Raw genomic sequence first — 24,387 nt, forward strand, 5'->3', positions numbered from 1 at the left:
CATGCTGTGAACTTACAACTGTGACCTTTACTCTGTGTGTGGTGTACATTAAAAAAAGAAAGAGATAAAACCCGTGGCTTATGGCAGGAAAAATGATTTCCAAGTTTATTTCAGGATGAACTTACGGACTACTTCAGTTAGATAAAATGAGCACATAAATGGAATTTCTATTCCTCAGGGCAGCCTAACAACACTACAGGTACTTTTTGACCAAATAGGTGTTTTATAAAAAAGAAAAAAAATTTAGTACATTAAACACAAAAACAACAGAAGAAAAACACACAAACCAAACCTAATGGCTTCGTATGTTCCGTTACATCTGTGTTTCTAAGCTCATCTGTCTTACGACCCCATGAGCTTCCAGGTTAAGGAATCGTGTCTTGCCAAGACTTAGCTCTAGTTGATTACATAGAACTGGAGCTTAGTCTCTGTTTCTAGAGTAAAAGACTAAATAAATAAATGGCTAACCAACTTTAGTGGAAAAATCGCCAGCCTATGAAATCTTCCTATTCTCAGATATTTTTACCCTTTAATAATAAATGTTGATTCTTCTCAGATTTCAGAAGTTACGCAAGAGCGAAGAATGTGGAAAGGAGGAAGTAAATACTTTGTGGCCTCCACATATATGTTGCATAATGTTCAGATTATATTTTTTGCGTAGTCTTAGTGTCTGAACTTAACAAGTTTAGTTCAGTAGCGTCATAATCCTCTTCAGCGGAGGGTTAGGATACTATCCTAGTATATTCACTGTTATAACTTCATAATCATATTTGAAGTACAGGTTAGGTCCTGTGCATTTTCCTTGTTGAAAATCTGTGTTTATTTCACATTTCATGGCATATGGTAAAGGATGGGGTGGAGCGGGACTGCCTGGAATATTTAGGTCTAGAGGAAAGACTATGGAGGTGGCGTTCTATCCCAGCCCCACTATTGACCAGCTGGGCAAAATAGAAAAATAACTCAAAGCGTATGGACCTCCATTTCCCTTGTATAAGAGAAATGATATTATCTGCTTAATATCCACTACAGGGGTTATGAAACTTTAGGTATAAAAGATATGCCTAAAACATTTGCATCTTATATTACTTATATTTAAAATACAAATTCCTTGTATGAATACCCTAATAAACTTCAAGAATTGAAAGGGCCTTTGAAATCCCATTCCTTTGAAGTCCTTAGAATAGCAATTAAAAACTTCATTTTCGGTGTTTATTATTGTGATGATATATTTGAAAATTACTTTATATATCTGTGTGTATAGTAACAGATCTATAGAAAGTAATTATATAAAGTCTTTTGTGAATTGCTTAGCTCTAGACAGTGTAAGGTATCAGCATATTTTAAACCATAATTATACAGGCCAGTTTAGCAATCAGTACCTTCTGTCGATCCATGTAATTAAAATTGCTGAACAAAAACATGAGTAAGTTCTTGTGTTAGTTGCTTTGGGAGATTTTTTAAAAATTGGAAATCATAGAGGCATTCTTTTTGAAGTTTATTAAAAGCTAAAATGAAGGCTGAAAATAAGTAGGAGTTAATTTCAGTATACTTATATGTGAGGAAGAAAGTGTAACTGAATGGATTTTGAAGAAGAAAGCATTTGATGTCTGTCTTAAAGTTTAGGACCTGGGTCTCTTCAGTGTCAGCAAAGCCTGGGAGACAGGCCAGACCAGACAGCTAGGAGTCAGTGTGTTGAGTTGTAAGGGTGGGGGCCTAGCCCCATTCCCAGCTGTTAGGGAAGAAAATATTTGGGGGCGTCTGTCCACTGCCCACCCTCTTCGCTGCCCTGCACAGGTTTATCAGTCTAAGAGCAGTACCAAAAGACTGTTTCCTTTGGAGTCAGTCAAATCCTGGCTGCATCATATAATTAATACCTGTCTGACTTCAGACACAACACATAGTGGAATAAAAATACTTGTCTCATCAGTGTTATTGTTATAGGACTCTTAATAGTGCGTAAAACAGAGTCAGTGTTTGATAAATAGACAATCTTAATTTTGTATGTGCATGGAATGCACAGATGTTTTAATATGGCAAAAGGCAGTGATCCCAAACTCTTTTTATCCAGTATCGGGCCAACATATAATTACTGAGCATACAATCCAATATCTGCACTGCATTTACGGATACTAAATTTCTCTGCAGGCATGTTATTTAACATATACGTAATACTGGAACATAGAGATTTAAGAAGATGTAATTTTGGATAAACGTTCTAGTATTTCTTGTATCTCTTAAAATGATCTGTGTGTTCCTTGGTGTGTTTGTATCTTACACTAGACATCTCTGTATAGGTGAGGGGACCAGCATGAGGAAGATAATAACAGGAAGCAACACTGAGGAAAAATCATGACGTGTGGACTACCGTTCTTTCATATGTGTATTACGCATTTAATACTGAGGGAAAGATAATACTTTAGCCGTGGAATGAGCAGAAGGAAAAAAAAAGTCACATTTGGACATTGGCTCACAGCAGAATAAGGAATAAATATGTAGTCAAATTTTAAATTAGAAATTTTTCCCATGTCTAAACACCTAGGAAGGCAAGCAGTTTCTGCTTACTAGTTAGTCTTCAAAGTGGATGAAACATAAAACGATGTTTTCCTTGTGCCATTTCAATTTACATTTAAATAAAACTGGATATTCCAAATAACTGAAGCAGAAATGACTTTGCCCACAGTGCGTGTTGGATCTCTCATAGCGAACAGGATGTTTTGTGCCTGAACCAATGCCTGAGGGTCGTTAAGATCACCAATTAAACTTGGCAACTTATTGCTATACTTTAAAAATTTAAATCGTTCATATATTATGGAATGCCGTCAGTGCATTTTGGACTAGTTTGTTTTAAAAAACATGGCTTTTTTTTTTTTTTGTAATTTATCTATTACCTGCAGTTTTTGTACCCTGAGGTTTGCTATTATAATTGAAATTGAAACAGCCTAGAGCCTTTTTATGGGTCAAAATGGCTTTTATTTGCTAATGTTGTTTTTGGGTTACATTCAATTTGGTTGTATTCTGTTGCCTTTACATATTAGACAGATATTCCAATTATCCAGATGGATCAGCAGCTTTCTTGTTAACATTCACATGGAACGAGGCCACAGGTCTTTATTCATTTAGGAAATGATCTTTTTAATATGTTAATTACCAAATAGTAAACACTTTTTTTTTTAAGCACATCTTTGTTTTTCTTCTATTATCATATTAATATTAAATAATTTCTAACGTGGGAAGGACCGTACTTATTTCTCAGATGAACACAACAGCACAGACAATTATTAAATTAAAAAAAATTCTCTGTAGGTGTTTTCTCATGTCTGAAACACATTATATAGTTTTGGTACTTATCTTTTCTGTTGTTGTTCAGCTGTGTGTATTGTCATTTCCTTGATGGGCCTGTCCAATGTTTGGCTGAATGGCGAACCTCAGAAGTGACTTTAGTACTGAGTAAAAAGGGTGCCTGGGGTCCGTGCTCTCGGGGTTTCTCCAGTGTTCGTCAGACCAGAGTCTGGTCCTTTTTCATGAGTTTGAATTTTGTTCTACATTTTTCATCATCTGTGTCTGGGGCCCTCTTTTGTGATCCCTGTCAGCGCAGTCAGTAGTGGTAGCCAGGCCCCATCTAGTTGTGCTGTACTCAGTCTGGTGGAGGCTGTGTTAGTTGCGTTCCATTAGTCCTTTGGACAGATCTTTCCCTTGTGTCTTTGGTCTTCTTCATTCCCCCTCGCTCTAGACAGAGTGGAACCAGTAGACGTATCATAGATAGCCACTCACAGCTTTTATGACCCCAGACGCTGCTCACCAAAGTAGGATGTAGAACATTTTCCGTATAAACTACATTATGCAGATCGAGCAAGATGTCCCCTGAGACCATGGTCCCCAGCCCTCACTCAGCCCAGTTACTCGATCCCTGTGGGAGCTTGGATGTGTCTATGAAGCTTCTATGACTTTGCCTTGGTCTTGGTGCTAATCTTTTAAACCAGAGGAAGAATGTATAGATATAACCACACTTTATCATGGTAGTGAAGGACCAAAAATTCCGGGTTGATTTTCTTTCATTTCAACTTTGAGTTTTTTTTTCAATGTTCTCTATTACTGCAGAGTAGTCCTCTTCCATTCTATCTTTGGACAAAATAAAACTTTGTAGTTACACTTGACAAAATATATCAGCAGGTGTCCTTGATAAAAATAAGATTCCAATTCCTGATAATGTGTGCATCAAAATGTTAGCCCAGATAATGATTTGTTTCCACTTTTCTTACATACTTATTGTTTAAATTTTAACTATATGACTTTTTAGAGAGCGAGAGGGTACTTCCACAATGATCCCTTTGAATTCTACATGACGGAGCTAGAAGAAAAGAAATGTCCACTCTTCATTTGTACTTATTTTTAAAAATGTGAACTTTAAGCCTTTCATATTAAAAAAGAGAAGAAGAAGAAGAAGAAAGAAAGAAAGCAAATATTCTGTAATGACCTGGTTGAATTCAAATGTTTGAGGTGGGAAAAAAAAAATTAAGTGTTGTATCTAAACTGGTGGAGTTGAGTCTCCCAGTGTTTCATTGAAAACCTTCAGCTTTGGAGTTTGGCTAAAGAAATGTTCTCTATGTAAAAACAAATATAATTCTTTTTTTTAATTTAAAATTAAAAAAAATCAATGTTTATTGGAATGACAAAGCAATTTGGAATCAAGACATTAGCATGAATGCCATGCTTACTTTAGTTAAATAAAATCTCCTGGCAACCCCATTTGTGTCAGAGTAGAGCTCTGCTCCACAGGGTTTTCAATGGCTGATATTTTTGGAAGTAGTTCACCAGGCCTTTTTTCCTAGGTGCATTTCATTCTGGGTGAATTCAAACCTCTAACCTTTTGGTTAGCAGCCAAGCACACTAACTATTTACACCATCAAGGACCCCAAAAACTAAAGTAGTTTTTCATAAATGGATCAAAGCTTTCAGATGGCTAAGTTATTTTCCTTTGACATGTAGAATATGACTTAAGTTTTCCAAACCATTGTAATGTGTCGATTTGGGAAATCTCTTGACAAATCATTAGCTCTCTTGACAAATCTCTAATAAGGTACTATAATATTTGTATTGATATATTCTAAGAATTTTATTAATCCTGGAGAATGCTTTATACATCATTTAGGATTTAATGGGGTGCCAATTATTATTCAAGGTATCAAAAATCTTATCTCTAATACTTATTTTTTTTAGTGCTTGGAAATTGTCTTATCAAGAAGAAATAAGCCATAGAAATATAAACTTCCTCAAAAACAAAATAAGTCTGAATTCAAACAGCAAGGGCACACTCAAGATGAGAAGGAGTACCTTCGGGACACCATGCGGCAAGAGGAAGAGTATGGTCAGCAGGCAGTTCAGGGATTTGTGTCCCAGAGCTTTAAACTAAATATATGAACTGGCTGGAACCTCTTCCCATGTAACTTATGAAGAATTGAAGTATTGGCAATTTATTAAATAAACTATCAAGAGACCGGGATTTGGTTGAAAGCCTGTTTTAAGATGTTTTAAAAAGTATTTTGAATGTTTATGCTACAGTGTTTTCCAATTTTTCTCAGCAAAGTCAGTGCCAGGTAATAGATAATCAGGGGGAGAGTAAAGACACACACACACACACTTCTGTCATTCTTTCCTCCAATATATTTTCCGAAGAGATTCTCTATTGTGGAGAGGTATGTAGTAGTTCTTGCTGCTGTAGCTGTCGTTGTCTAGGTTGCCATATTTGGCATTTAATAGGGAATGTAGAAAATTGCTCAGTTCAGGAATGGAAGCAGGAAGCAGGAAGCAGGGGTGCTACCTATTGTTTCTACTTGAAATATAAATATATCTCTAGATAATAATATATACCTTGCACAAAGTAGACAATGAATATTGAATAAATGTATATGTCTGTGTGCATATTGTTGGTGTCTGTGTGCATATTGTTGGTGTTAAAAAAAAAAAAATTAGCTGCTGTCAAATCAGCGTCAACTCATGGCGACCCCATGCGTTACCAACTAGAGCTGCTCCACAGGCTCTCCTTGGCTGTAATCTCTGTGGAAGAAGATCACCAGGCCTTTCTCCCGCCTTTCTTCTGCAGAGACATTGGATTGGTTCACACCACCAACATTTCAGTTAGCAGCCAATGGCAAACCATTCGTGTTACCTGGGCTGCTTGTTCAGAGATATCAATATTGAGATCAACATAGATGTAGATACACTAGACACACACACACACACGCTGCTCCATATGTAACACACCATCGTTTTCTTTTCTCTAACTTTCTAGTTACAAACTCCTTCATCTTTAAATTGAACTTGTAGGAAGAAACACCTCAAAAGTATTAGTAATTACATGTTACTCTGAGTTACTCTTTCACTAAATCTATGAGATGACAAATTAAAACAAAACTAAACTAAAAGGCAAGCCTGATTATTAATATATTTTTTCTTTTAGTTCTATAGTAATAATATAGTTATTGATGGTGTAATCTTTAAGCACTTGGCTGCTGACTGAAAGGTCGATGGTTCAAACCTACCAGTGGCTCGACGAGAGAAAAGACCTGGCAATCTGCTCCCATAAAAACTACAGCCTAGGAAACCCTTTGGGGCAGTTCTACTTTGTCCTGTAGGGTTGCTATGAGTCTGAATCAGTTGAATGGCACAGAATGATAACAACAATGTAACAACAATTAAAAAAAAAACTAAAATCATCTTTATTATCTCTGAAGTTAATATGATTATGATATCAACCAGACAATTCTGGTGAGACTTTTAAGATAATTTGATGATTTGTCTTTCTGGTGCCAGTTTACTGTGATTACTATAGTTGTTCTCATCATTATCTTTTAGCATGCCTGTGAGAGTTCTTAAAAATAATATTAAATCCTCCTCCTGAGTGGAATCACTTTTATTCTAACCTGGTAAATCTTTGTTTTCATTTTTCTGTTACTTTTGATTGCAATGTAAAACAAATTCTTAACTTTAGTATGTCAGGTTCTTAGTTACATTCATTTATGCCATGCTTTTCAGCTACAGAGGAGACACCTATCACATGCCGTCTTATGATAGCAGAGCACGTAATGTTTGGTTGATTCTGTTTTCAGCTCCCTGTGGAGGCCAGTACACTGGATCAGAAGGGGTCCTTCTGTCACCAAACTACCCTCACAATTACACGGCTGGTCAAATATGCCTGTATTCCATAACGGTACCAAAGGAATTTGGTAAGAATTTCTTTTTACTTTTAACTCATTGTCATATTTAAACATTGGTTTTTCTGCCATTTTATAAACAAATATTCTAGCTTTTAATAAAATAATATAAAAGAAGATGAGTTCTATCAAAGTAGAAAATCCTCTAGACATATCCTATAGCACATCTATTCCATTTCTTTAATCAATGTGGAGTAAAATGCCTACATTCCCTTTTATGACTCTGATTCAGAATAATCAGAGAGAAGTATTTGACCCCATTCTTACTGGCCTCAGAAATCATTCTTTCAATTAATGGTGTTTGTGTATAATGGAGAATTACAAAGGAACTGGGATATAAGAACTGTTTATATCTCTTTGTACATAATTGGCACATAAATTTAATAATCAGATTACAATGGAAATCACTAGGTAATTGAACCAAAATTTCAGGACTTAGAAATTTAAAAGTAGCCAGAGTCTTGACTTTTCCAAAGTCCAATTTTACATCATGAAACCTAACTTGAAATCTGAGCCAGTTTTCCAGAATGACTTAACTTAGAAGGGCCTTCTGGTCCCTGCACACTTGGGGAGTCCCAACACTAGTTTCCTGCTCTCACTCTTGACCAGGGAGGTTTGTTTTTGTGTTGGATCCTTTTCCGGAGTATATCAGATAGGAGTTTTTAGAGATTTATAGACTGTGTTCTTTCTCCAACATTAAAACCAAAAACCTTTCATAGCCAAGATTTTTCCTTACATTCAAAGCAGCAGTCACCCACTCATACACCGGAAGAATAAAAATTCCAATGCCAGATTTCGTTTGAGGTAAAACATTTCTAAGAATACAATTATATGACAACAAAATTAATTGCTTAGCAAGAGATTTACATGTTTCAGACAAATGATTTCTCTGAATTTTTATTATGTGATAACCCACGTGGATCTTAAAGTCTAATGAAAACCTCCATTTAACATTTCCTTCAGCCTTTAAAAAAAAAAAAAAAAAGTCTATGGGGCAGTTCTACTCTGTCCTGTAGGGTTGCTATGAGTCGGAATCGACTCGATGTGAACGGTTTTTTTTTTTTTTTTTTTTATGGGTCAGCCTTTTAGATCATGGATCCCTCACAACATGCACTATAAAAAAAAAAAAAAAAAAAGGACCTGGCTAATCTCCTAAATCTCACCATTTAGCTTCTAACCTGGGTTAGCTTTTAAGAATGGTTGAATTTTAGGACAGGCCCTTCCTAGCATCCCTTGCCTTTTCAGAAGAGAATCCCTAATCCGAGACTTGATGACTGAGTAGCTGTGTCAGTGGAGGCCTCAGCGGAAGGACTAGCTCTCCCAAAAGCGAAGAATGAGTCAACTTAGCATTGTCTAAATTGAATGGCAAATATTGCTTTCATTTAAAAATGGAGAGATGGGTCTTGAAATATTTCCTTTGTTGCAATAAACCAGCAATAAAACTTAGAAGGGATCTTAGATTCTGATTCTTTATGCTAAACAATTCCTCTGAAGTGAGATCCCTGATGCAGCCTCAGTTAATTCTGTATTTGAGTGAAATGCATTTTTTAATCTAAATGCTCAACAACATTCCTCCAATTAATTTACCGTCAACAGTCCCTTTGTTTTTATTGGTGAATACATGATGAAATACATTTATTGCAATGTACTATAGCAGAACTATTCTATGGTTTTAATTTATTAAAATTAATTGCAGTGTCACAATACAGTTGTAATTTTCTCATCATTTAAATTGTTATACCCCTATTATAAATATTAATTATAATATCCCCATCTGAAAGGCTTAGTGACAGAAATATATTCTATCTGAGCAGATAACTTTAGTTTGGCATAAGATGGTTACAGTTAAATAGATAGATAGCTGCCATCGAGTCAGCTCTGACTCATGGTGGTCTTATATGTAACAACAAAACATTACCCATCATCCTCGCGGTTACCGGCATGTTTAAGTCTATCCTTACAACCATTATGCCAGTCCATCTCACCAAGTGTCTCTCTCACCCTTGCTTGCCTTCTACTTCACCAGACATAATGTCTACTCTGGCAATTGACCCTTCCCGGTGATGTGTCCAAAGCAAGCAAGGTGGGCAATGTTCTGTTGTGATTCATGAAGTTTTCACTGGCTAATTTTCAGAAGTAGATTGCCATGCCTTTCATCCTCGTCTGTCTTAGCCTGGAAGCTCCACTGAAAGCTGTCCACTCGACCCTGCTGGTGTTTGAAATACTGGTGGTATAGCTTCCAGCATCATAGCAACACAAGCCACCTCAGTCCAACAAACTGACAGATGGATGGAGGAAAATGGTTATACAGGGTACTTGATGAAAAGCCACATTGTCTTATCTTTGACTTTCTCTCTTCCTTACTCTTTCCTGGGAGTTTGATTCATTCAGCAAGATATTGTGATCAGTTCCAGGGACACAAAGATGAATAAAAGTCCTTGCCCCAGAGATGCTCACAGTGTAGTATGTAGAGCCAACATAATAAGCAAACATTGTGTGATGGTGTGTCCCATGCTAGGTAGGAAGGGGCTATTACCTGTTTGGATGATCAGCACAAACTCCAAATGGGAAGTGACGTTTTACTACAGGTCTTCAGGTATCCTGATTATATCTTTATTTTCATCCTAAAGCATTGAGAAAGTATTCTTTCTAAAGCAAAAATCTGAACATATTAATACCTTGAAAACCATTTTCACTGACTCCTTTCGTCTATGGAGCACGGTCTACTCGTTTCGTTCTGGCTGTTGAGGCCATAAGGAGTTAGGCTGCCAGAGACTTTTCAACCCACTTTCCTGTGTTTCCCTTAGTCCACGGAGTATCAGCTCAACCAGACCTGTTTGCTACATTAGGCACCTGCAAAAGTTTGCTTTTTATACTCCACTTGCTAAAGTAATTTTTAAAAAAATTTTATTGTGCTTTAGGTGAATGTTTACAGCGCAAATTAGTTTCTCATTCAAAAATTTGTACTCTGATTACTTTGTGATGTTGGTTGCAGTCCCCACATTTTGTCAGCACTCCCCCTCCCTTTTCACCCCGAGTTCCCTGTGTCCATGCATCGGGTTTCCTGTGCTTGCTCTGCCTTTGGGCAGGTGTTGCCTGTTTTGTGTCCTAGACTTGACTGAACCAAGAAGCACATTCCTCACGTGTGTTACTGTTTGTTTTGTAAGCCTGTCTAATCTTTGGCTAAAAGGTGGTCTTCAGGAGTGGCTTCAGTTCTGAGTTAGCAGGGTGTCTGGGGGCCGTAACCTCGGGGGTTTCTCCAGTCATTGTCAGACCAGTAACCCCGGTCTTCTATGTGTGTGTGTATGAATTTGAGTTTTGTTCTCCATTTTTCTTTTGCTCTGTCCGTGACCCTTTTCTGTGATCCCTGTCAGCGTGGTTGGTGGTAGTAGCCAGACAACACACAGTTCTTCTAAGCTCAGGCGGGTGGAATCTGTGTTTCATGTAGCCCATTAGTCCTTCAGACTAATATTTTCCTTGTATCTTTGTTTTCTTCATTCTCCTTTGCTCCTGACAGAGTGGGACTAATAGATGCATCTTAGATGGCTGCTCGCAAGCTTTTAAGACCCGAGACACTACTCACCAAGTAGGATGTAGAACATTTTCTTTATGAACTGTGTTGTGCCAGTTGACCTAGATGCCCCTGAGACAATGGTCCCCAGCCCTCACCTCAGTAACTTGGTCCCTCAAGGTGTTTGTTTGGATATGTCTAGGAAACTTTTATGACTTTGCTTTGGTTAAGTTGTGCTGATTTCCCCTATATTGTATGTTCTCTTTCCCTTCACCAAAGTTAACACTTGTCTGTAATCTAGTTTGTGATTTCCCCTTCCTACCTCTCCCCTTCCTTGTAATAATCAAAGATTTTTTTTTTCTGTGTGTAAACCTTTTCTTGGAGCTTTAGTGGCACAGTGGTTGAGAGCTCAGAAGCTAACCAAAAGGTTGACAGTTTGAATCCACTAGCCACTCCTTGGAAACCCTATGTGGCAGTTCTACTCTGTCCTGTAGGGTCACTATGAGTTGGAATTGACTCAATGGCAATGGGGCAATGGGTAAACTTTTTCTTGCGTTTTTATAATAGTAATCTGATACAATATTTGTCCTTTTGTGACTAACTTATTTCACTCAGTATAATGCTCTCCAGATTCATCCATGCTGTGAGATGTTTCAAGGATTCGTTATTGTTCTCTACTGTTGGTAGTATTCCATCGTGTGTATGTACCATAATTTGTTCATCTATTCATCTATTGATGGGAACTTGGGTTCTTTCCATCTTTTTTGCTATTGTGAATAATGCTGCAATGAACAGGGGTATGCATATATCTTTTCTCTCTTATTTCTCTAGGATATATTCCTAGTAGTGGGATTGCTGGAATGTATGGTATTTCCATTGCTAGCTTTTTAAGGAGGCACTGTATCATTTTCCATAGTTGTACCATTTTACAGTCCTGTCAGCGGTATGTAAGAGTTCCAGCCTCCCTGCAACCTCTCCAACATTTGTTATTTTCTGTGTTTTTGATTAGCACCAGTACTGTCAGGGTGAGACGGTTTCTTATTGTAGCTTTGATTTGCATTTCTCTAACGGAAACCCTGCTGATATAGTGGTTAAATGCTACGGCTGCTAACCAAAAGGTCTGCAGTTCTAGTCCACCAGGTGCTCCTTGGAAACTCTATGCAGCAGTTCTACTCTGTCCTATAGGGTTGCTATAAGTCAGAATCGACTCGATGGCAATGGGTTTGGCTAATGATCACATTTCCCTATTTGTCTGTTAGCCAACTGAATGTCTTCTTTGGTGAAGTGTCTGTTCACATCCTTTTCCCATTTTTTAACTGGATTATTTGTCTTTTTGTTGTTGAGGTATTAAAGTATTCTATATTTTTTTATAGATTTAAAAAAAAAATTCTTTTTTTATGTAGATTTTAGAGGTTAGACCCTTGTCAGATACATCATAGCCAAATTTTTTTTCTCAGTCCGTAGGTTCTCTTTCTAATCTTTTGGTGAAGTCTCTTGGTAAGCATGATTGTTTAGTATTTAGGAGCTTCCAGTTATCTAGTTTATCTTCTTATGATTCTGCATTCTTAGTTATGATTTGTATTTCTATTTATGCCATGTATTAGGGCCCCGAGCATTGTCCCTGTTTTTTCTTCCATGATCCTCATCGTTTTAGGTGTTATATTTAGGTCTTTGATCCATTTTGAGTTAATTTTTGTGTATGGTGTGAGGTATAGGTCTTGTTTCATTTTTTTACAAATAGACATCCAGTTTTTCTAGCACTGTTTGTTAAAAAGGCTGCCTTTTCCCCATTTAATGAACTTTGGTCCTTTGTCAAAGATCAGCTGAACATAGGTGAAGAATTTACATCTGAGGCCTTGATTCTGTTCCATTGGTCTATGCATCTGTTGTATCAGTACCAGGCTGTTTTGACTACCATGGCTGTATGGTAGGTTCAGAGATCAGGTAGTGTGAGGCCTCCTACATTGTTCTTTTTGTTGTTGTTGTTAATCATTTGCTTATCCAGGTCCTCTTTCATTTCCATATAAATTGGTGATTAATTTTTTTCATCTCATTAATGAATGCTGCTGATATTTGGATCAGGATTGCATTATATATGTAATCATTTTAGGTAAAATTGACATTTTCACAGTGTTGAGTCTTCCTACCCATGAACATAGTATGTTTTTCCATTTTTGTAGGTCTGTTTTGGTAAAAATAATTTTTTTGTATTCAATTCTTAAATGAAAAACAAAAAGTTTAAATTCTCATCAATTAAGGACTATTTTTATTGCTATCTTCCCCATAAAGCATCCACTTTTGCCACAGCTAGCAAAGAAGCATTCCCTCTGCTTAGATGCCAGCAGTCCTCTATTTGTACGTTATCATATCCTCATCATTTTCACCTGCAGTATGGTCATCACTGTACAACTTAGCTCTTTTAGTTGTTCACTCATTTGAGTCGAGTATAAGCCATTGGTTGGATCTCAACTCAAGTACCGTCTCTAGAAGAACGTTTGTGTGGCTGTCTACAGAATGAGTTAGGTGTTCCTTTTTAAACTGATAATGCATACCCTGAATCTGTATTTATTGTGGAAACTATTGCATACAGTAGAGTGATAGTCTGGGGACAAAGTTTACATATTATTCATTCCTTTATTTTTAGCTTTTAGCCTAAAGTTGATGCTTGTTAAGTGTTTTTTGAATAAAGGTAGGAATTATGTATGACTCAGCCTTGTATTAATTAAATATCCCAAGCATTCTGTCTCCAACATGATAACAGTTTTATTAATTTTCAGGTTGGTAATGAAGGAATGATTGTATGAACAGGAACACTGCAGACAGCATAAAGTCCTCTCACTGTCTAATCCCTGGTATCATCAGGTTTTTAGATCACTTTGTCTGTTGGGAAAATCCACCTTACTGACATGCATTTTTAATTGCTTTCTTTCCAAGAAATTATAAAATCTTAGATTGTGAGATATATGTGTACATATATCTTCTGTTTTAGATGCATGTGTGTGTGTGCATCTATCTATATTTGTAGAGATACATGCACACACAAGCACACATACCGCTATAGTTAGAACTTCCTCAAATCTGTTTATGTCCACTTACATTAATTCTTTATATTCGAATTCTGACATGTAAAATTGATATAGATATTTCTACTTCTGGTTCACAATGATTTAGAATAATTTCAGTTTAAATCTTGCAGGTAAGTAAGGAAAGTGTTACTTGTTCATTGCTTGTAAATAAATACTAAATCAAAGATTTTTCTAAATATTGTAAAGACCCAATTTGAAAACACAGCTTTGATTAAATTCAAAGTAGTAAAATACGTAGTTACATTTTACTTGAAGGAAGTGTGTTCTGTAACTTACATAATTTATAATATAAGATTGCACAGTGGGATAACAATAAACAATTCCTATAACATGATGCTGAATTGTATATATACATCGTAATAAGTTAGTAAAAACTCAGCATTATAATAACTGAGAGGAATTTAAAATTCCTCACCAAATTACCATGCTTTAAAGGCCAATAGAAGGCTTGATCCCTATGCTTGTCCACTGAATACAGTGTCATTAATTACTCCCAAATGAATGGAGCGTCTTTATCCTTCCACTATCCTGATATAATGTTTATTCAAAGAAAATGTAATATTTGTCTTAATGTTCACATTATATAGAGGGACATAATTATACTCATTTTCTTAAGGGTCAAAGAATTAAAAACAGGAAAATAAAATCGTTTGCTTTATTGAAATCTTAACAGAGAAAATAAGTTGCTTGGCTTTCAGGAACCTTAGCATAGCGATCCTTAAGGAATCAGTAAATATGCAGTAGGACTAAAATCTCCATTTCAATTTTAAGGAAAGCATATGGACCCAACCCGCCTCCTTTATTTTACAGTGGTGTTTGGACAGTTTGCCTATTTTCAGACAGCTCTGAACGATTTGGCAGAGTTGTTCGATGGGACACATCCACAGGCCAGACTTCTCAGCTCGCTCTCTGGGTCTCATTCAGGTAAACTTTCAAAGAATTTTGCCTTTAATACCATTTAGATAGCTTGGGTGATTAATTTTAAACTTTTTTTAAAATTTATAAATGATAAATTTAATTGTCTTTGAATTCGCTTAGTAAAATCTTGTTTTAGAAGTAAGATTTCAAAAGTAGCTCTATCCCAGGTACAAAACCACTCACTTTCATCATTTTACTTACTAAGATTGTGGAAAATATAATTTTCATCCCAATAAAAAAGGCCAATACCAGAAAAAGAAAAATAAAATGTCTTGTGTTTTTATTTTCTATTCTTCCTAGTCTTCCTGCTAGATATAAGGACTATTAACGTTTTGTTATAAATCATTCCAAACTTCAAATGTTTATATATGCATATGAACATATCTAAGACTTTATAAAATATGAGATATTACTATACAACTTATTTTTCATCCTATGATTTCATTTAAAATTTTATCTAGAGGTCTTTTCCTAATGAAAAGAAAAATATGAATATAGGACAAACACTGTTCCTTTCAGTGCCGAAGAGTATCCTGTTGTATTAATGAGGCACAATTCATTTAAATCAGCCTCTCATTGTTCACCAAGTCCTTTATACTACTTCTACACTTTTATCATTTTCCAAAAACTGTACAGTTGTTATCTATGTTCATCATAGGCTTTAGTCAACGAAGGTTAAGGTTCAGTTATTTCCAGTTTTCGCTATGACAAACAAAAGAATTTTAGATCTTTATCTTATTAGTTCCTGTCGATGTTCACATATATCCCTAGAAATGCCTGAGGAGATGGACATTTAAAATGCTGAGACATATGAACAAATTCACAGCAGAAGGTCTTACTCCTTCTTCTCAGCTGTACCGGGAAGAGACTGTTGCCCATGCTATGTGCTTACTTTAAAATGTTAAAAATGTATTTCAGAAGCCTTTTCCCTAATCTTCTAATCAGTTTTGGATTCAGAAACGTTACCTATTTTAAGTAAAATTCTATCAAGTAATTATCCAATTAAATAATCCTGAGCATTTACTGTATTATCAGCTAATAGGTCTATTATCAGTGCTTTCTTCAAAAGAGAGTATAAATGAGAAAATGATTAAAGTAATATTTTAATAGAAAGTGTAGGCAAGTCCGGGGTTTTAAGATCCTTATAGTAGCAGTATGTTTGGATCTTAAATACCAAAGTAAGGATTTTTTGTTTTTATTTAGTTGAATTTTTTTAAATTTTGTTTTGTTGTGGTAAAGAATATATAACATAAAATTTGCCATTTTAATTATTTTTAAGTGAACAGCTCAGTGATATTAGTTACCTTCACAACGTTTTCCAACCATCACCACTCTTTTATCACCCCAAACAGAAATAGAGCACCCATCAGCCCCTGGTAACCACTAACGGACTTACATCTCTATATGCGTTTGCCTATCATATACATAAAAGTTGGAATAGTAAATGTACAGTTGCAAATTAATGATTATTTCCAAAGTACCTTCCGCCAGAGTGCTCTGCCTTTTTTCAAATCATCTGGTTTTTCCATCCAGGCGAAACACTGCCTTTGGCTACGTCCAATCAAATCCTGCTGCGATTCAGCGCAAAAAGTGGTGCGTCTGCCAGGGGGTTCCATTTTGTTTACCAAGGTAAATATTGTTTTGAGTTTTATATGGGTTTTCTTATAATAATGCACATATTACTATCTTTAGAAAAAAGTACTGAAAGTATCTGTGTTGTATTTTTGTGATATTTAAGGGATTTACGGTATTCATATATTTATAATAAAAGTTACCTTAATGGTTAATGAAACATTAAAATATTTCTGACACTCAAGTCTGATACCCCTAATATGAAGACACAGTACTAACTCATTTAAGAAGATGAGTATTGATCAAACTACCTTTGAGTAGCACTTCACAGTTTACAAAATGTTTTCAAATATACTGTAATATTTTATCTAATTCAGTGAACTATTTTGTAATAGAATCTTCAGATTGTTTTAGATATTAGTAACCATTTTAATGAAAGTAAAAGTGCATTATAGAATTTCACATCTTATTGTAAACATGATTTAAAGACATCAAGACAATTTAGCGAAAACAAAGTATCACTAAATACCTATTTTATTTTGTTTGTGTATTATTAAACGTTGGCATTTATTTACTTTTATGCTTGTTTTTAAATTTAGAGCATATTAAAATGTTCTAGACTGCTGAAATGTCAGTTTCTGGAAAGTGTGGGATTTTTCACTATTTATGTTTTGCCCTTATTTTGCACAAATATGAACATAAGCTGTCCATGCATTTTCAGAAGCACAGAGCAGTTCTTTGCATCTGACTTACAGGCTGAGATTTGACAGAGATTATCATATTTAGAGATAAATCGTGTGTTCAAAAATAAGAAGAGAAACTTAGTTTTTCTAAGTCTCTATTTTGCTGAGGCTAGAGAGATTACGTGCTATTTTTAAATATTTTCTTCAGTAGCAGTGGTGAATTTTTTCCTAGCTGTAGGAAACAGTAGTAAAAACTTCTCTAGAAAGCATTCTTGAAAACTATTTTTTTAAACGAAGAATAACAATTTGTCATATTTATAAATCCTTTCTAGTAACCTCACACAGCAAAATCCATGCCCTGAAAATATTTCACTATAAACCTCCTCAGTATTCAGCAGTGAGATGATTTTGCAAGTAAAGAAGAGAGAGAGTGATGTTTGACGGGTGTGTAGGATGCGGAAATATCTTTAATCCAATTTAAGTAGCAATTGCTTGGATGATGATGCTATGGAATTAAAATTAGTTACAGCGTTCTAAGCTATGCCTTTTATTAAAATGTCAGTAATTAGGCCACTGTTAAAAGATAGACTTTCTCTGAGACTGGACAATTTAAGCAACGTACCTCTTAACACTTTTAATTTTCTTAAAATAAATTTCTCTATTACTTTGCAAAGAGCAAATACACAAACCAAAGTAATTTTGTGTGAAATATAAAGAGGCTGAATCACTTAGTTTAAGTATAATTTTAGTCCTGGAAAAATACAAGTCATTAGCATTGTCTGCTTTCATAAGCTGCTTCCTTCAATTTTTGATAGAGATTAGAAAAATCTGCCAGATAATTAGATAAAATCTCTAATACGAATGACCTACTATCTAACCTATCGTCAAATATTATTTTTCAGAAAGCATAGTTTTTTAGAAACCATGTCAATATATTTAAATAAATGCATTATTGTTAAGTAACAATAATGCTAATATATTACTTTAAATACCTTAAAGTGATTATTATCAAATGATAATAATGATGACATATTTACAGATACAGTAAAATATTTTGAGGGCAGGGGCTGATTTGTACTCCACTGCTAACCTCTTGCCAGTTAGAACCCACCCAGCGGTAACACAGAAGAAAAAGCCTGCTGTGTGCTTCTGTTAATATCACAGCCAAGAAAACCCAATGAAAATACATTTGAAATTCATTATATGATCCTGAAATTGACTCTGTGGCAACTAACAACCACAAAAAAATATCATTAAAATGTATAAGGTACAGAAAAGTAGAACAGGAAATCACTTATATTAGGAATGTATTTCCTCATATTTTAAATAAAAGGAAATATATTCTTACTAAATGTAAAATATTGAGGGTCTATGTTTTAAATATATTCTCAGTACTTTATAAAGTTTCAATATACCCCTTTCGTGGCCTTGTTCCCACCACTGAGGTCATGCAGAAATTGATGTCTTTTTATCAAAGTGAAATCCTTTGGAGGTAAAGAACTAGGAACATGAATGCAATTTATAAATCACTGAACAGCAACTGGGACAGCTTTCAATACATATGAAAAGTTAAATTGAACACTGCTTCCTGAAAGATAGTGGTTATATGGAGGCCTAGAAGTTATTTGAACTCTATTGTGCAAAAAATTTTTGGAATAGTGCTTTCATATACCTCATACAGCTTGAATCTTTCATAAGTTATTAAAGCTTAAAATTGCACAGGGACTTTATGACTTCCATGAGTAAAGAACGTGTAACCCTTGTTAACGGACAGGATAGTTCAGTTATAAAGAGCTATTAGAGATCTCAATTAAAAATAAGTGTAGCCATGTCAGGGTATAAAAAATGTATATGCGACTTCAGGGATATTAAGATCGTCTTCTCTAGTCCTCTGCTCTACAGCTCCCGCCTGCCCCATATCGTCCTACCTCCACAGCCGAAGAGGCACTAATGATGATGCTACCATCTCTTTGAACTTGTAAAGAAATGGGTCATACAGAGGCTTTGTTTGAATTATCCCAGTAACTACACCTTTGCTGTTTTTTTTCCCTCCCACACTACTAGGGCGTTTGAGGGTATGTTAGGACAAGATGAAGGAGAAAGAGGGAGAGTTAAGATATTTTTTATTGTTGTTAGGTGCCATTGAGTTGGTTCTGACTCATAGTGACCCTATGCACAACAGAACAAAACACTGCCCGGTCCTGCACCATCCTCACAATCGTTGTTATGCTTGAGCTCAATGTTGTAGCCACTGTGTCAATCCACCTCGTTGAGGGGTCTTCCTCTTTTCCGCTGACCCTGTGCTATACCAAGCATGATGTCCTTCTCCAGGGACTGATCCCTCCTGACCAGATATTTGAGCACCCCAGAAAAGGCTAATATGGGACAACCCTTCGTAATAAAATGCTTTAAATGTTTTTTCGACATTCGTTTAACAATGATATGTCGGCACTGGTGATGAGTTTGGTTTGGTTGCTTGCTGGTGCTGTGTGATGAACCCTCAAGTGCCTTATCCACTCGGGGGCATGGAGACATACTAATTCCCTTGTCACTACTAGGTAAGGACTACTGTGGACACTGAGGCAAGTGGCCTTATGTTACCAGCACGTTTCTGCAATAATTTAGTGCCTCTTATAAATTTATTATAGATTGGGACTCAGGTGTTGGTTCCTCCACCTGCTCTGAGTCAGCAGTCACTGGCCTCAGTTTTGTGATAGTCAAATTGAATTTAGAAACAGAAGATGTGATGAGAACCTATCTTGAAAATAAATCTAATTTTTCTCCTCCTGAAATGTGAGCGTGTCTGTAATTGTTCTCATATTCCGGTTCTGAACCAGAGTGACTTCTTTCCTGCATAAAGAAACATCCTTGAAGACATAGGGAGAAATACAGCTTTCGCTTTTAAATGCTGAATGTGGCGAAATACCTTTTTACCTTTCCTTTTAGGCATTAAGCAGAAAGTTTTCCCCATCCCATCCCTTAACTCCAGAGAATTCCCTGAGTGTTCAGCTGGGGACTGCTGCAATCTCCCGTCGGCTTCCTAAGCATCCTGGCCTTTTCACATTCTGCCGGGGCCTTGCAGAAGCTTCAGCCTCTACAGGCAGTTATATAGCTTTAACGATCCTGGTCTTTACAGAGGAAAGACATAGTGGAATTGCACCTGAAGTCAATAAATTCTTAATAAAAAATCTTACATAGTCCAAATTACTTATATAAACATGGTAGCAAATTGTCTTGTTGAAAGTCCACTTACTATTTCTTAATAAGGCTAATATGGTCAGTGTTTCTTCCAGTGTTCAAATAAAGCTTTTATTCTGTTCTATGAAGTAGTCAGACACATTGCCTTAGAATTTTTTTGTTTTTCTGTTTCTTTCTCTCTTTTGGTCCTAAATACATGCCTTTTAACACTAGAATCAACATTGACCTGGTGAGATACATGGCAGCAGAGACTAGCTAAGACAGAGTATACACTTTTTTCTCCTTTCCTTTTTACTACAAGCTACATGCCAACTTATTGAAGGGTACCAAAAAATCAGCTGTCCTACCCTCTCCTGTCCCCTCTTGCTCTAACACACACATGTCTAAGTTAAACTTGGTGGTTCATAGTATCTTATCAATATGCTGTTGTTTTTAATTGTATTATATTTATGCCTGGCTGTAGCTACATAGGGAACCCCGGTAGCGTAGTGGTTAAAAACTACAGCTGCTAACCAAAATGTCGGCAGTTCAAATGCACCAGGTACTCTTTGGAAACCCTATGGCGCAGTTCTACTCTCTCCTGTGAGTCGGAATCGACTGGGTGGCAACGGGTTTGGTTTTGTTTGGTTTGGTTACATATAGTCTGTTTCTGTCTTATGAGCTTTGATGTAGAACTCAACATCTCTTTGAGTTTCCTTAAATAATTCATCCACACCAAACGTATTGCCATGTAGGATGTACTGAGTATTTCAAGGAGAAAAGGAAGCTGTGGTTTGTACTGTACCTTCTCACAGTGCTTAGCTTATGAATGTCAATTGCCCATGTCTCTGTCTTTCCTAGTCACTTCTGCTGGGTCACCAACTCTAATCTAGATTCTCTTCTGACTCCCAGGATCCCTGCTGCCCATTCTCCCAGATTCACTAGGTCATGATTTCCTATTCCAGAATCTTCTTCCTGGCAAGACACACTCTCCTTAACATTAGTGTTAATACGGATGATGGAAAGATATCTTTGAAAATAGAGCTAGAAACATAGATGGATTTTCTATGTTTGGTAGGAAGAATTTACGCTAAGACTTTCTTGGCTTGAAGTCCTTCCCAGGCATGCAAAAACATGTTTTTGTTGATTTTCCCTGGGCTTCATCTGCTTTTGGATGACATAAATCAGAAGGCGTAGTTGTTTATTTCCACTTCTCAGAAACACATTTCCTATCAAGCGCTTACAAAATGCATGATTTTTACAAAGAACGTTGGACATAAAGTTTCGTTGGTAATTCAGTGGTATGTACTTAAATTAATTAACTAGTAATGGCTTGTTGAATCATATTTTTCAACTTCTTGAGGAGAGTGACTGTGAAAAATAGAAAATGCCCCTCAGTCATTAAATGAAGCAGGAAAGACTGCCCCATTTAGATAGTGTAAGTTATTTCCACTGACTTTCATATTTTTATTATTATTACTGATTTTACCTCTTTGACTATAAAAAAGGTACAATAAAAGAACAGCATATGCATATCTGTGGTTTAGAATGTTTGTGGTAGTGACAGGTGATTAATAAATCCCCCACACTATTTTTCTGGTCCCTTCTCCTGAAAGATGTGTGCACATCACAGCACCACCATCTTCCAGCATTACAAAAGCCTCAGAGAACAGCATCCTGTCTCTGAAGGAACACAGTAATCTGGCCTGAAAAGTCAATCATTTTATTTATCACCCTCTATTCCAAGCTGACCTTATTCCCTGTTCACTCTTCCACTGGGCTGATTTCAATTTTGTTTCACAGCGGTATGAAACATTTACTAAAAGATAGAGAGTAATTACGACAGAAAATAGAATTTCTGTCTGAGGCTGCCTGAGACATCCAGGTTAAGGGCAAGAACTAGAGGATTGGCTGAGAGGGAAAAGTTATAGAACATTTTTTTTTTTTTTCTCCAGACATTACATGGAGGTTTGACGTCTCAATTTCATAGCTTTCCTCCTTCTGAGAAACTTAAAATTAGTCTCTTCTCTTCACTCCAGTTTTCTTCCTCTATAAAACCTGGTCTGTCATAGCACCCAAATGCAGGTGTTATTCATTTATTGTTATTTTTTCTTGTGCATATGTCCAGATGACACTCGATGCTGTGGTCCTCTTCATTCTTGGGAACCCAGCATGACTGTGATACCCTGGACATACACAAATGAGTATGTCGTTATGTTTGAAGCCACTTAGACAAGCATGACAACGAACACAAATAGAGGGAACTTCCCAAGGAATCTGACTCACATAGAAGAATTACCTTGAGATATGTCTCCAGCTTTGCACAGTATCTTTGAGGATCGATTGTGAAAGGCTCCCTGGGATCTTTTCCTTCCCATACCAAAAAACCCAAGCTCACTGCCATCGAGTTAGTTCTAACTCATTGTGACCCTATAGGACAGAATAGAACTGTCCCGTAGGGTTTCCAGAGAGTACCTGGTGGATTTGAACTGCTGACCTTTTGGTTAACAGCTGAGCTCTTAACCACTGTGCCACCAGGGCTCCTCTCCTCCCATAGTACTGTTGAATTGTAGCTAAATACTCAGATGTACAAATATGACAAATATAATTTTAAACACTATTGTCTCATATGGCATAGCTATCATGCATTCTGCTTTTGGTTATAGGAAAGACCAGTTTTGATACATCATTATTTTTTTCAAGCTGTTAGATGGTGCACTATTTTACTAACTTTTGCCTTTCACTAGAAAATATTTGCAAGACTTCACTGAAATGTACTTGCATTGAATCATCTTCTGACTTCCCTCCTCATGGAACTGCCTCCTTAGCAGCAGTCACCGAGTAGTGTCTGTCATTGTTCAGTCTGAATTAAAAAAAAAAAAAAAAAAGTGATGCCAGTGTGTTAGGAAAAGCAGTGTGAATACAGAAGGATTATTTTTAAAGAAAATGAACATATGAGCAGACTCTCTCAGAGGGCTGTGTGTCTGAGTGAAGAAATACGAGGACTGAGAAGAATGGGATCCTGGAGAAAGCATTATTGTGAAATACATGCTGAGTTTTGACTGAGATAAACAAAAACAAAATATGGAAATTTCAAAGTGTAAAACTTGTAGATCCGCTTGCTTGGTCTGAAAGATTTCTTTGCCAATTGAAGTATTTCTCAAACTTTATCCTATGTCCCTTCTGCTAAACATAAAGCATCTCGTATAGCCAGTGAGTTCTGGCATGCTCTCTAAGTAGATGTCTTACTTCTCACATTGCCTTCAGCACCCCCTGCCAGTGCTCCACATCAGACATCATAAGACCTATCATCAAATAAGCTGGGCTTGTTACTTGCTGCAACAAGGAAGACCACGGAAAACCCTGATTCCAACTCATAATAACAGTATAGGGCAGAGTACAACTACCCCATGAGGTTTCCAAGACTGCCACATCTTTCTCCCAAGGAGCAGCCGATCGTTCCAACTACTGACCTTTCAGCTAGCAGCCGGACACTTAACCACTGTGCCACAGGGCTCTGCGTATTGACTTAAAAAATCAACCAAACCCGTTGCCGTTGAGTTGATTCCGACTCATAGCAACCCTATAGGATAGAGTAGAAGTGCCTCATAGAGTTTCCAAGGAACACCTGGTGGATTCAAACTGCTGACCTCTTGGTTAGCAGCCATACCTCTTAACCACTATGCCACCAAGGTTTCCGTGTATTGAGTTGTGGGGGTGGTTATATTATGAGACATCTTAATTTTTTTCTAGGAGGTAGAAGGAACAAAGCAGAGCTAAGCTGTAATTAGTAAACAAGCAACCATCATACACGATAATGCGGAGAGGTGGATTTTTGGTCTTTTGGTGGGGGTTTGCATAATACATTGCCGCGGAGTCAATTCCAACTCATAGCGACTCTATAGGACAGACTAGAACTGCTCCATAGGGCTTCCAAGGAATGGCTGTTGCATTCAAACTGCTGACCCTTTGGTTAGCAGCCGAGCATATTGTCCGTGATCAGACATGAATTCAGAGTGGTTTCAGAGTGACCCCATCTGATCTTGCCTATCTTAGTTATCTAGTGCTGCTATGATAGGAATATCACAAGTGGATGGCTTTAACAAACGGAAATTTATTTTCTCATAGCTCAGCAGGCTAGAAGCCTGAATTCAGGGTGCCAGCTCTGTGAGACAGCTCTCTCTCTTTTGGCTCTGGGGGAAGATCCTTGTTCCTTGGTTCCTTGGTGA

The 24,387-nt window shown here is 36.6% G+C and overlaps 1 protein-coding gene across 1 annotated transcript in view; it reads left to right on the forward strand.

Moving 5' to 3' along the window:
* Positions 1-24,387, forward strand: part of CSMD1 (CUB and Sushi multiple domains 1) — a 2,087,969-nt gene that overhangs the window by 1,793,515 nt on the left and 270,067 nt on the right. Inside the window, exons 31-33 of the mRNA XM_049902971.1 lie at positions 7,107-7,223; positions 14,619-14,732; positions 16,260-16,355. Coding sequence (XP_049758928.1) covers positions 7,107-7,223; positions 14,619-14,732; positions 16,260-16,355 — 327 coding nt within the window. The remainder of the gene's footprint in view (positions 1-7,106; positions 7,224-14,618; positions 14,733-16,259; positions 16,356-24,387) is intronic.

This window comes from Elephas maximus, chromosome 12 (genome assembly GCF_024166365.1).
Source record: "Elephas maximus indicus isolate mEleMax1 chromosome 12, mEleMax1 primary haplotype, whole genome shotgun sequence".
Classification (NCBI taxonomy): Eukaryota; Metazoa; Chordata; class Mammalia; order Proboscidea; family Elephantidae; genus Elephas; species Elephas maximus.